The sequence below is a fragment of the Martes martes genome, assembly GCF_963455335.1.
Source record: "Martes martes genome assembly, chromosome: 3".
NCBI lineage: Eukaryota > Metazoa > Chordata > Mammalia > Carnivora > Mustelidae > Martes > Martes martes.
In genome coordinates, this window is record NC_137890.1 from 52,191,133 (window position 1) to 52,205,785 (window position 14,653).

At 35.9% G+C, this 14,653-nt stretch overlaps 1 protein-coding gene across 3 annotated transcripts in view; it reads left to right on the forward strand.

The window, feature by feature from the left end:
* Positions 1–14,653, forward strand: part of NAA16 (N-alpha-acetyltransferase 16, NatA auxiliary subunit) — a 65,495-nt gene that overhangs the window by 22,017 nt on the left and 28,825 nt on the right. For 2 of the 3 annotated variants that reach the window (XM_080798237.1, XM_080798238.1), the window contains one exon: positions 4,821–4,927. The exons of the other annotated variant lie outside the window; for it this stretch is intronic. In XM_080798237.1, coding sequence (XP_080654363.1) covers positions 4,821–4,927 — 107 coding nt within the window. The remainder of the gene's footprint in view (positions 1–4,820; positions 4,928–14,653) is intronic. 3 annotated transcript variants of the gene reach the window in all.

The following is a 14,653-nucleotide window of genomic DNA, read 5'->3' on the forward strand; positions in this document are numbered from 1 at the left end:
TTTGCCTGCATTTGCCTCTTTGGGACATTTCATATAAGTGGAATCATACCATATGTGGCCTTTGGTGTCTGGCTTCTTTTTTTAATCAGTCTCAATGTGTGTCTTATGTCACATTGTGAGTGGGGATATTCTTTTAGTTTGGAACTTTCAAATGCATTCATTGGCCTCACTTAAGTTTAAGTTTAAGAAGACTCACTTAAGAAGTTTAAGAAGACTCACTTAACTTTAAGATTATTATTACTTTTTTAAAAGATTTTATTAATCCATTTGACAGAGAAAAAGAGATCACAAGTAGGCAGAGAAGCAGGCAGAAAGGGGAAGCAGGCTCCCTGCTGAGTAGAGAGCCCAATGTGGGGCTCGATGCAGGGCTTGATCCCAGGACCCCGAGATCATGACCTGAGCAGAAGGCAGAGGCTTCTGAGCCATCCAGATGCCTCTCTAAGATGATTACTAACAAGATATCTTAGGCCTGTTTTTCCTTTATGGAACATAGGACTTCAACTTTACAGTTCCTCAGTTCTTTTCACAGTACATGAAGTTTGCCAAAAGCTCTTAGTGCATGATAGGAAATACATTTTTACTGAAAGGCAGCTTGGAACCAACTGTGGATTGTAAAGTGTGATTTAAGTTTTTGTGGCCTTACCCTGGACTATCTGGGATTCTGTCTTTGAAATGCTAAAGGAGTCTTTATACAAGATGGGGCTCAGTTGAAGGGTCTTAGGACATGGGCTTCAAAGTCAACGTCACTGTGAGGTTCTAACACATATGGATTACAAAGCTCCAGTGAGCATAAATAAAATCCTACAGATACCTCATTGTACCTGTGCAGAAATTGAATCCTTCGTGGTGTTCTGCCTGTCTAGAAATATTTTTATGTATAATAAGAAAGGTATTTTGACATTATCAAAAGCAGTAAGATTTTTGTTTAAGAAACATCATGGAACTTGAGAATGTAAGGTGAAAGTTTTGAAAAAGAGTTTTCAGTTTTGAGGTAAAAAGGCTTAAAACTGGGATGCCTGGGTGGCTCAGTCGTTTAAGTGACTGCCTTTGGCTCAGGTCGTGATCCCAGGGTCCTGGGATCGAGCCCCACATCGGGCTCTCTGCTCAGTGGGGAGCCTGCTTCTCCCTTTCCCTCTGCTGCTCTGCCTGCTTGTGTCGCTCTCTCTCTCTGTCAAATAAATAAAATCTAAAAAAAAAAAAAAAGGCTTAAAACTATCGAGTAGCAAACACAGAAGTCCTAGGTAGGTTTTCCAACAGCCTAAAATATTAAGCACTGTGAAAACAATGCAGGAATATAGGTACTTTTCCAAAGAAGTAGTTTTAATTCATCATTTTCTATTCTGTTATACAGATGAGAGGGAAGGAGATGGTTCCAGACTATTAAATACAAAGTTCTCATCAAATTTTGCTCCATTCTTCTTTATTGGGTTAATTATTATTGAGGTGTAATTACACATAATATTATATAAATTTAAGGTGTGCAACTGTTGATTTGATACATTATAATATTATCATAGTGGTATCATAGTATGTTAGCTTACACCTCCACTAGGTCACATAATTATCATTTCTTTTTTATAGTGAGAACATTCTCCATTATTTAGAATAAATTCCCAGTGAATCAGCTAGTCTTATCTTGCTGATTGTGTTAATTATTTCAGCAGTGGATTTTGAGACAGCAGTTTTTATTTGAATCCACACTAATCATCCAGAGAAGAATTAGCATAGCATCTGTGTAGACAGATGACCTGTTTGGTAAGCTGTAATGCTAAAAGGCACTAATGAGTAATGGTCTTTTTTTCCCCTAAAGGAAAGCCTGGCGAGGTTGGGAGTTACTAAAAATTATTTTAAAATAACTAGGAAGAAGAGAGATGGATTGTTTTTGTGGAAGGGTTTTTCTTATGCCTAAAGAAAGCGTTTAGGAGATGGATAATGGTAACTAATTTTGGAATAGAGCATGTGATGGAGCATTTGAGTAGCTGTCTGTGGGCCTCTTGTTTAGGTAATGCATTATTATAGTTCCAGATAAAAGATTATAAAAAAGTTTGTTTTTTTTTAAGATTTTTATTTATTTATTTGACAGAGATCACAAGTAGGCAGAGAGGCAGTCAGAGGGAGAGGAGGAAGCAGGGCCCCTGCTGAGCAGAGAGCCCAAGGTGGGGCTATATCATAGGACCCTGGGATCAATGACCTGAGCCAAAGGCAGAGGCTTAACCCACTGAGCCACCCAGGTGCCCCTATAAAAAGGTTTTTAAGTGCAAAGTTTTTTTCCTGTTTATCCCCTACCTACCAAGTTTATTTCTCTAGAGGCTGCCATTGTTACCAGTAGGTAGCATATTCTTGCATAAATATACTGTGCATATACAAGCAAAAATGTATGGGGTAAGGGTTCGTGTATAGCTTTCCTTTTTTCTCCCTCTTCTGTACAAAAGTGTAATAGCATAGATTGCTGTGCACTTGGTTTTCTCTTCTATATCTGTGCTTAAATTCACACAGAAAGAGCTCCCTCCTTCTTTCTCATAGCCGCTCAGTCTAAATAACAGTTTAATGGGAGATGAGGCTTTCAATATTATGGATAATCGAGAGTTGAGTATATTGTCTTTTAACTCCAATCTGCCAGGATGGTCTGAATTGACTGAGAAAGTTGACCAAGAAGAGGAGTTGAGAATAGCCTCTTACATGAAGATAAAATGCTTTTTTTTCTCAGTGGATGTCAGCAAATTTGGAAAAGACTCCTTTTTTCTTTTTTTTAAGATTTAATTTATTTATTTGAGAGAGAGTGAGAGAGCAAGCACAAGCAGAGGGGAGGGGCAGAGGGAGAAGCAGACTCCCCACTGAGCAGGGAGCTCAATCCCAGGACCCCGAGATCATGACCTGAGCTGAAGGCAGACACTTAACCACTTGAGCCACCCAGGCGCCCCTGGAAAAGATTATTAACTACAGAAATATAGTAGCTGTCAGATATCAAGGCCTATAATGGTAGACAACATTTATTGAGTGGTTGCTGTATGCTGGATACTGTTTACTGCTACATATTTACCTGGTTTGAGCCATCTGGGAGCATTCTTGAGGCTGCTGGCATTGTTGCCCTCACCTGCAGTGGGGAAAGTGAGGACTTCAGTGGACAGGTTATTTGCTCAAGGTCACACACAGAGGAGGTGGAAGAATGCACATTTCTCTAAGTACCCACATCTTACTGTCCACCACAATATTAACTTTTGCCTTATATCAAAGAAAGTGCTGGAAAGACTTGATCTCTGAAACTACTTTTGAGTTTTAAAGAAGTAATGATGTGTCTTTAACCCAGAGTGAAATTTTGTGTTGTTTTGGTAATCTGATTTTCAAAACACTTACACTTTGTATATGATCTAATAAAAGATTAGAGATTATCTGAAAATGAAAACAGTCTGTATAGTAACTTGAGTTAACAAATGTCAAACATGTTTTTATATTTGATAAATGTTCCTTTTCCTCAATAAAATTTAAATATCTCTTTCAAATTTTTGTGACGTATAATTATATTGAGTATGCATGTTTTGTTCAATATAGTCAGTCACAACAAATAAAAATAAACACTTTGGGTTGTTGGTATTTTTTTTTGTCAAGTGTTGATTCATAATGAAAACATAGAGGTAGTTTTAGTAGTTTTACTTTAGGTTAAGCCATTTATGACATATATATATTTTTTTTTAATTTTAAATGAGTGAGCAAATCCATGTCCCTGTATATTAACTCTTCCTGTCAAAAAAGTTAAAGCTTTAAGTGAGTTAAAGGCTTTGTGTTGTATTTTTTTTAAAGATTTTATTTATTTATTTGACAGAGAAAGAGATCACAAGTAGGCAGAGAGGCAGGCAGAGAGAGAGGGGGAAGCAGGCTCCCTGCTGAGCAGAGAGCCCAATGTGGGGCTCAATCCCAGAACCATGAGATCATGACCTGAGCTGAAGGCAGAGGCTTAACCCATTGAGCTACCCAGGCACCCCTTGTGTTGTATTTAAAATGAAAATGTTTCTAATTTTTTCTGCTTCCAGAAAGTGATGACAAGTTTTTTTTGGTTAGGGTTTAACCATAATAGAATTATTTACTTGATGTTGCAAATAGGGTATTTAATTCTAATGTTAAAATGCTCTGGGGCTCAGTCTAATGTCTAACAAAAGTTTATTTTGCTTATTATCCATCTTGCCCACTAGAATGTTAAGTTCCATGAGGGCAGAATTTTTTTTTTTTTAATTGTTTTAATCACAACTATAACCTAGAACAGTGCCTGGCGCATGGTGGGTCCTTGAAAGATGATTGTGGAATGAATATTGAAGTAAAGCACTTGTTCATTTGGAAAACATCTTCAAATTCTGCTTTAGTGTTTAAAAAGATATTTTGGCTGCTAATTGAATATAGTGCTGGTTACAGTAGGATCTTTTTATAGTCTGCAGAGTACTTTCTGAGGTGTCTGCAGATGAGGACCGAGTCTGCTGGTTAGTCAGATTAGGAAAGAGACTTGCTATGGGAACTGTATTCAGGATGGTTAGTAAGTAACTTTTTTCACTCTACTTAAAGCTGCACAATGATTTTCTTTACTTACCTTTTGAAGTGTTCTTTGAAGATATTTCAAACAGGATCTAGGGAAAAGTATAGTTGCCAACTAAGATACTTAGTGTTATCCTTTTTTGGTTGTTAAGAGTCAAGCAACAATGCTGACAGACTTTTGGGTTTAAAAATAGGATGGGGGATCATTGTTTTTGAGGGAGCTATATTTTAATTTGTAAAATCATTTTGAGAACTGTTTGCATCAATTGAAGTATAACAAAGTACACTTTTGTTTCTAGGTGAAAAATTTAGAGAACTAATGGATAAGTTCCTGAGGGTTAACTTCAGTAAAGGCTGTCCACCCTTGTTTACTACTTTGAAATCTTTATATTACAATACAGAAAAGGTAAAATTTGGTCTTTATTCAGTTTTGCTATAATCTTTTTACTAACTTATTATAGAAAGATTTCCATGTAAATAGTATGCTATGATTTAATAATTTTCTCTATTCTAGTATTCACCTTAGTTTAATAACAGATGAACTGAAATTATATGTATGTAGGATAAATACTATCAAAGGTATTGTCAGCCTGTGAAATTTACAGAATAAAGGCTTTATAAAAGCAGTAAGATTATAAACGTTGTTTTGAATGGGTGTACTTTTCTCGTAGTATTTTAAATTTGATATTGACACCAGAAGTCTGTATTTAAGTATCTCATGATAATTATTTCATAGTTTATAGATTTTTTAAAGTTTGTTATGCATTATGCATGCTTTTAACATTAGAGCATGAACGGTCAAGTTAGTGCAACAGTAAAATGCCATTTGGTCTATGGAGTATTATTAGTTTTAACTAGTAGGCAACATTTTAATAAGTAAGAATAGTTTTGGCTCTTTCTTGAATTAAAAGAATAGTATTTGTCTACCTTTAAAATTAGAAAATAGGCACTTGGTCTTAAATTAGGTACTTGGAAAATTAAAAATGAATAGAAAACAAGTTATATTTCTGTTTCCGGGCATTGCTTTTTCTTTCTTAAGGTGTAAAGTCTTGTGTTCTTTTCTGTAGTCAGAATTCCTGAAAGTTACTAGTGGATAAAGAAAAGATTTTATCAGACGTGGTAAAATATTTATAGTGAAATCTGTCACTTATGAGTTTAGTTTTGACCCATAATTTGTAAACTAGCAGTAGTTGTGAATATAATATATGGAAAACAAGGTCAATGATAGGTAGTATAGCCAAAGATACTTTCTTTTCTGGGGAAGCAGTTTTCATAAATAAAATGAAACAACTGGTAATATCTAGTGCTCCATAAGTAAAAGGTGTCATTTACATTTTTTAAAAAGTTTATGTTTCTTTAATGTCTGTAGTATCCTTTATTTGATTTTAGTGGTGCTGCTGTCACTTTTTGATAAATAGTGTTTGATTCATGGGAAAACATGGAACAGTCCCTACCAATAATTTCTGTAGGTTATTTAAAATAACATTTGCCAAAATTCCTCCCTTACTCTTTTGGGCAAGCGTGAGAGAAAAAAGGTGAGACGAGACTTCAGAAATAATAAAGATCTTATATGTGTGAATTCAAATACTGGTTTCTCCCGCAACCTGAAAGTAGAGCGTTCTTGTGAAATTTCTCTTGCTGAAGTGGTGTAAAGTTTGAAGAGCAGTTAGCATTAATTTATATGGAAAATCTCTTAAACACTAATTTATATTTGAAAATTTTTTGAAATTCCCAGGCCCCAAAATTACCTCTCTTGGCTTTTCTGATGTCTTAGGACACATCTTGCTGACAGATACACAAACCAAATCAAGACAAAGCACAGATGCTCACAGACAAAGTTCACATCTAGGGTGACTTGATGCTGAATGTCCTTCCTGGGGGACTGAGCTTGGCGGTGTCCCTCAATGCTCAGAGTGCGCAATGCCTCTGTAAGGGTTTACTGCAAAACAAATGCTGAGTACTGCTTTCACTTTCTGCCTTTTTCTGGGGAACTGAAGGTACCAGTGTCTGTCTTTGGTAAAAATGAAGTGGTGTCAAAAAAAAAAATGAAGTGGTGTCATGTGAGGAGCAAACTTTCGACAAGCCTGAGACATTGGTACTGCTTTTATAATAATATCTTGTGGCAGCTGCTGAATACAGTGGTCTTCAAAGGATTTGTTCCTCTTAAGCCACTGAGCCTTCACGGGCTCTCTCAGTTTTCACAAGGGGCACAGGCTTTTCTTCTTCCTCTTCTTCTTCTTTTTTTTTTTTGAAAGATTTTGTTTATCTGTTTGACAGAGAGCGCAGAAGCAGGGGGAACAGGAGTGGGAGAGGGAGGAGCATACTCCTCGCTGAACAGGGAGCCAGGTGTGGGGCTCAATCCCAGGACCCCAGGATCACGACCCCAAGGCAGATGCTTTAATGACTGAACCACCCAGGTGCCCCAGACTTTTCTTTTTTTTAACCCCCTCCCCCGGTATTGACCCCAAATGACCATCCTAAAGATGTAAAGCATTTGTTGGTATTTTATACAGCACACAAATTACATTTTTAAAGAAGGAACTGAGAATATATTAATTTATATAGGAGCCTTTGACATCTCTTTAGTGTTATCTTTAAGCATGGAATAGGAATGTTTACCAAGTGCTTTTGAGAACTGAATTAAACCACAGAAAATTGAGTTCAGGTTATCAGAACTTAGTATTGTAAGAAAAAAATGTACAAGCACGGGGAGTACTTTTCAAATAATTACGGCCATGTATATTTGTGACTTCTCCTAATGAGTGTGTTTTAAAATTGACTTCTAACCAGTAGTAAGTCTTGTAGCTAAATACTGCATTTTAACTCCGGAGGAAGTATTTAGAAGAGGTTGAGGCTGATAAACAGTTATAGTTTCATAAACTTCTGAGTCTTAAAGAATGATCCATGTTAGGTGGCATGAAAATAAAATAATATTTTGAAGTTAGACCAGGATATAGTACAATTGTAAAAAAGTATTTTAAAAATGTCTGCAGCATTTTTAATTGTGAATAGGCAATTTAGAAGCATGGAGAGCATTTTTTGGATAATTCCTGTCAAGGTTTTTTCCCCCTGTGAATTTATTTGTGGTGTCTGTATGTAACTGTAATAATTTTGGCTATAAAGTTTTGTTTTTCCCTTTCCCCCCTTGCAAGTTCGTAAGTATTTTATGTGTTATTTTAGTCTTCCTTACCTTCCTTTTTGATGACTGCATGCTCTTTTTTCAGTCATACCTCCATTGTTGAACTTTGGTTTTCCAAACTGTCACTGTTAAAAAAAACATTATAAATATCTTTGATCACGTACCTTTACTCAGGATTATTCCCGTCTTACAAATTCTTAGGCTAAATTAACGGGTAAAAGGTATGTACATTTTGTGATTCTCAGTAAGCACTGGTACTTTGGTTTCTATGAGGTTGTAGACACCAGTTTGTATCATTACTAGCAGTGTATGTATATGAAAGGTTCACCGTTCCCTCACCAGCATTAGATACCCTTGAATGTTTTCCCTTGTGTTTGCTTTTCCATGGATATAGTTTGTTTTTTTTTAACATAAAGTGGTTAAAAATGTAATATAACTAGGTTTGTTGATCTTTGTATTATGGAAGTTCATCTATTGTTTTAGAAACAGTTTGGAAGGTCCTCTTCCTCTAGGGCAGTATTTCTCAAGTTGCAATGAAGGAGGGGATTTTGACCCCCAAGGGACATTTTGCAACATCTTGAGACATTTTTGATTATCACCACTGTGGGAATATGCTACTGATACCAAACGGGTAGAGGCCAGGGATGCTGCTAAACATTCTACAATGCGCAGGACAGCTCCCCACAGCAAAGAATTCCATATTGATGTGTTGGGTTAAATAATTTGTTATAGGGACTGTCTCTAGCATTATAGGACAATAGACAGTGTCCTTGGCCTCTACCAACTAGATACCAGTAGCTCCCCCCTCCCCAGTATTTTTGTTGTTGTTAATAGCTTTATTTTTTTTTATTTTTTTTTTATTTTTTTTTAGTTATTTATTGGACAGACAGAGATCACAAGTAGGCAGAGAGACAGGCAGAGAGAGAGAGAGAGGAGGAAACAGGCTCCCTGCTGAGCAGAGAGCCCTATGCGGGGCTCGATCCCAGGACCCTGGGATCATGACCTGAGCCGAAGGCAGAGGCTTTAACCCACTGAGCCACCCAGGCGCCCCATGTTAATAGCTTTATTGAGATACAAATCACATACCATAAAATTTACCTACTTGAAGTGTATAGTTCAGTGATTTTTAAAATATATTCAGAATTTTATAACCATCACCACAGTGTAACTCTAGAAAATTTTCATCACCCCAAAAAGAAATCCCATTCCCTTTAACATTAGACAACCACTAGTCTACCTTTTTCCCTGTGCATTTGTCTGTTCTGGGCATTTCATACAAATGAAATAATAAAATATGTGACCTTTCATTCTCTATTGTTTTTTACTTAGCATGATATTTTCATCCATGTGGTAGTGTGAATGACTACTTCATTCTCTTTTATCACCAAGCACTATCCCATTGTATGACTATACCACACTGTAGCAGTTGATGGACACTTTGGTTGTTTCTCCCTTTTAGTTATTATGACTCACGCTGCTGTGGATATTTATGTGCTAATTTTTCTGTGTACATTTTCTTTTTTTTTTTTTTTAAGATTTTATTTATCTGAGAGAGAGAGAGAGCACACATGAGCAGGGGGGGCGTCGGGCAGAGGGAGAGGGACAAGGAGACTCGCTGCTGAGCAGAACCCAATATGGGACTCGATCCCAGGACCTTGAGATCATGACCTGAGCTGAAGTCAGGTGCTTAACTGACTGAGCCACCCAGGTTCCCCTATGTGTACATTTTCATTTTTCTCTTGGGTATATACACCCAGGAATGGAATTGCTAGTTCAAATGGTAACTCTGTGCTTACACTTTAAAAAGACTGCCAGATTGTTTTCCAAAGTAACTGTACAATTTTACATTCCCACAAGCAGTATATGAGGATTCTGATTTCCACATATCCTCACCAATAATCCACTTGTTATTACTTGGCATTTGATTATAGCCATCCTAGTGAGTGTAAAGTTGCTCTCATGGTTTGGTTAGCATTTCCCTGATGACCGATGATGTTGAATAGCTTTTCATGTGGTTATGGGCCATTCGTAAATCATCTTTGGAGACATGTCCATTCAGACCCTTTGGGTTAGTTGTCTTTTTATTAAGTTGTAAGAGTTCTTTGTATATTCCAGATATATGTCCCTTATAAATGATTTGGAAATATCTTCTATCATTCTGTGGCTTGTCTTTTCACTTTCTTGAAAATATCCTTTGATGACAAAACTTTTGATTTTTATGAAGTCCAGTTTATCTTTTTTCCCTTTTGTTGCTTGTGCTTTTGTGTCATAACTAAGAAACCTTTTCAAATCTAGGGTCATGAAGATTTATACATATTTACTGGGAGTTTTACATTTTTAGTTCATTCATTGAGATCTTTTTGGTCCATTGAGTTCATTTTTATTTATGGTGTGAGTCAGACCTGCTTTTGCAAATTACTGTCCAGTTTCCCAGCACCATTTGTTGCAAAGATTCTCCTTACTCTATTGAAAGGTCTTGGTGGTTTTGTTGAAAATAAATGGACTATAATGAGTGTTCATCCCTGGACTCTCAATTTTATTCCACTAATCTATTTGTGTATCTTTGTGTTAGTACCACACTATCTTGATTGCAATAGCTTTGGGATAAGTTGAAATTAGGAACTAAAGTATGAACCTTTCTAGTTTGCTCTTTTTCAAGATTCTTTTGATGCTTGTGGATTCTTTTTATTTAAATTTGAATTTTAGAATCAGGTTTTCAGTTTCTATAAGGAAACCAGCTGGAATTTTATAGGAATTGCTTTGAATCTGTAGATCACTTTAACAATATTAAGTTCTTCAGTCTATGAACTTCGGATGTCTTTACATTTATTCATTATCTTTTTTAATTCTTTCAACAATATTTTGTAGATTTCAATATACAAGTCTCGTACATCTTTTGTAAAATTTACTTCTAAGTACTTTATTCTTTTTAATGCTATTCTAATGGAATTATTTTCTTCATTTTCTTTTCAGACTGTAATTGATAGTATATAAAATACAGCTGATTTTTATGTATTGATCTAGTATTCTGCAGCCATGCTGAACTTGCTTATTTATTATTTATTGCTTATAATTGGTATAATGGATTTCTTAGATTTTTTTTTTTAAGATTTATGTATTTATTTTAGAGAGAGAGAGTGAATGCATGCAAATGGGGAAGGGGCAGAGGGACAGAATCTTCAAGCAGATTCCATGCTGAGCGTGGAGCACGATCCCACAACCCATGAGATCTGAGCCAAAACCAAGAGTCAAATGCTCAGCTGACTGAGCCACCCAGGCACCTCTGCCCTTACTTTTCCTTATGATTTTATGTGCAAGATTGCGTCATCTACAAATAGGAAGTTTTATTCTTCCTTTCCATTTTGTATTCTTTTAGTTTCATTTTCTTGACTAATTGCCCTGACTGGAGCCTCCAGTACACCATTGAATAGAAATTATTAGAGTGGATATCTATGTCTTGTTCCTGATCTTAGAAGAAAGAATCTAGTCTTTCGCCATAAAATATTATGTTAACCATGGGGTTTTTTAATTTAAAAAAAAAAACTTTTTTTAAATTTGATAGAGATCACAAGCAGGCATAGAGGCAGGCAGAGAGAGAGGAGGAAGCAGGCTCCCCGCTGAGCAGAGAGCCTGATGCGGGGCTCGATCCCAGGACCCTGGGATCATGACCTGAGCCGATGGCAGAGGCTTTAAACCAATGAGCCATCCAGGCGCCCCAACCATGGGTTTTTTACAGATGCCCTTTATAATGTTGAAGAAATTCCCTTCTCTTCCTAGTTCATGAAGGATTTTTATCAGGAAAGTGTGTTGGATTTTGTCAAATGTTTTTTCTTTGTCTATTGAGGTGATTGTGTGTTATTCTCTTGCTATGATGTATTATATGAATTGATTTTCAGATGTTAAGGCAATCTTGCATTGCTGGGATAAAACCCACTTGCTCATGGTCTGTAATTCTTTTTATATATATTGATGGGTTCAATTTGCTAGTATTTTGTTCAGAATTTTTTTTTTTTTTTTTTTTTTTACCTATTCCATAGAGGTGCTGATCTGTAGTTTTCTTGTGAGGTTTTTGTCTGTTTTTGGTATCAGGGAAATAAAGGCCTTAAAATGAGTTGGGAAGTGTTCTCTTCTCTTCTTCTTTTTGAAAAGTTTGTGAAAAATTGGTGGTATTATTAAATATTTGGCAGAATTTACCAGTGAAGTCATCTGGGCCTGGACTCTCCTTTTTGGGTAGTTTTTGATTACTTATTAGAATTCTTTACTTGTTATTGGTTTAGTCATATTTTCTCCTTCTTCCTGACTTGGTTTCTGAAATTTGTGTTTCTAGAAATTTGTACGTTTCCTCTCAGTTATCCAGTATTGGCATACAGTTAGTTGTTCCTCTTATTCTTTTATCATCATTTTATTTCTATTATGTTGGTAGTAATGTCCCCTCTTTCATTTTCAGTTTTAATAACTTGAGTGTCTTTTTTTTTTCCTGGTCAGTCTGCTAAAGATTTGCCAATTTTGTTGATCTTTTCAGAGGGCCAAGTTGGGTTTGTTGACCCTTTTCTACTTTGTTAATTTTCACTCTCATCTTTTTTATGTCCTTACTTCTGCTTGTTTTAAGTTTATTTTGCTTGCCTTTTTCCAGTGTCTTTTTCCTAACATGTTCTTAGTGTTCTATACTTTTGTCTTTTACCTAGCTGATTTAATGACTGAAAAAAAATGGATTTTCTCTAACAGCAAAAATCTGTATTTTCAGAAGAAGTTAATTAATGCAATCAGTTATTATTTAATTTTAGTTCAACTATCAAGGCTAAATAGTCTGGATAATTCTGTGTGTTTTTAGTGTCCTAAAGGAACCAAAACGACAAAGAGGAAGTTCAGATTAATTTTGGACTTCCTTTTCACCTATAATGGAAAGTTTTTTCTCATTTTCTTATCTAGCCATTCACTATGTCAGACTCTTGAGAGAAGATAGTGAATCATCATTAAGGTTTGTATAGGTTATGATAAGTCTGTTTGATTCCACTGAAGCTGGACGTCAGTGCCTAGAAGCGCTGAATCTGAATCACTTCAAACAGCATGGAAAGTGAGGACTTGATGAGACTCTGACTGGATGAGGCATCAGAGCTCTCAACCAAAGCTATATGGGTATCCATACACAGAAAGCGAAGGTAGGCTATTTCCCAGAAGACCCGTCTTTCTCGTCTTAAATCTGCCCATACTATGAAAATATCCCAACATCCTTACTCATTTAAATAACTTATGGGGCAACGTGTACCCTTTAGAAACTGGAGACAGTAGGCACAAAGAGAAAACTGGGCCTCTTGTTCGGTGAAAAAAGAGAATCCTCATGAAGTTCATTGGAAGATTTTTATGAGAAGTAGTGAACTGGCTGGGAAATATCTGTAATTGGTTGGTAGGGGTGGTGGGTATACTGGATTTTAATCCTGGAATACATTATCTATAAGGTATCTGTGGTTCTTTCTTTATTCTTAAGTAACTCAGGCAGGTGTAAAATTGAGTTAACATCTATCGTCTATCTAACTTCAGCTGGGAAGGGAAATTAGAAAAAAAATGAAGCTGGATAGCATTATAAAATTAATAGGATTCTGTCATCAGTATAATAATGACTTTACAGTTATGGTTCAGTAAAATTCTAAATTAAAATGCTTTATTTCATATTTACTTTTGGAAAAGTGGAAGATTTTTAGAAGGTGATTTGGGGCATAATTACCAAGGAAAGCAAGTTTGATTTGTATCAGGGCAATATGAAGGAATTTTTTCCTTAGATGCTCTAAGTAATGGAAGAGCTACATTAAGAATATATGTGTCTTTGTGAGGATGACAGATTTCTCACTAAAAGGAAAAAAAGCTCTTTAAAAAAAAGGAAAAAAAGGGAGTCAACAATCCCTATCTTTTTTTTTTATTTAAGATTTTATTTACTTATTTGTCAGAGAGAGAGAGAGAGCACAAGCAGGGGGGAGGGTCAGAGGGAGAGGGAGAAACAGGCTCGGTGCTGAGCAGGGAGCCAGATGCAGGACTTGGTCCCAGGACCCTAGGATCATGACCTAAGCTGAAGGAAGACCCTTAACTGACTGAGCCCTCAGGCATCCCAGCAATCCCTATCTTCAAAAATTCCAAAAGGCGTTATTTGTACTGGTAACAGTATCCGAGAACTCCCCAGCCAATATTTTTGAGACATTCCGATCAGCAGTTAATGATAATTACAATTATGTGCATGAATGAGTTTTTTGTTTATTTAAAAAGAGTTTTAAATCTGGGGAGAGGAAAATAAAAGCAAATGCTTTTCCTACCTAGGAAGACATCACAGTATAGTATAATGTCTGCTGACATGCATTTATTAATGTCCCTCATGACTTTTGCCAAATCGAGGTAACACTGATAGTGTTACTTATTTACGTCATATTTTTCATTAAATGTGATTGCTTTTTTGTTTTTCATAAAACCATGGGTTTGTGCTAATATATTTTTTATAACACACAGAAAGTAAAAATAAAACTTAAATTACAGTTGTTGAATTAATTATAATCATCTTGTATTCTACCATGTGCACCACACTTTGGGAAATACTGGTTTAGGGAAGAGAACATTGTTTTGGAATCAGGCCTGGTTTGGAATGCTGATTCCATCAGTCTTGGCCCAAGCACTTATCTGAGTCTGTTTTTGGATCTTAAAGTTGAAAAAAGACAATACTTGAAGGTTGATATGTGTTTTAGTTAAATGATAAAATTTGTAAAGTGCTTATTGATTCAAAGAAGATTTCAAGAGCTGGTCTTTCTTTTATCACCCCATCCTCACACCTCATCTCTGTAGGAAATTACTTAATTTTAACGTTGTAGTTCCTGGACAACTTATCTCTGTGGCTAGAGAAACCAAAATTGTTACTACCAATCACACATTTATTGGAAATTAATCTAGCAGTTTGGGTCCTTGATGATAAGGTATTGTGCTTAGTTTTTTAATTTGGGTAAAATCCAAAAAACT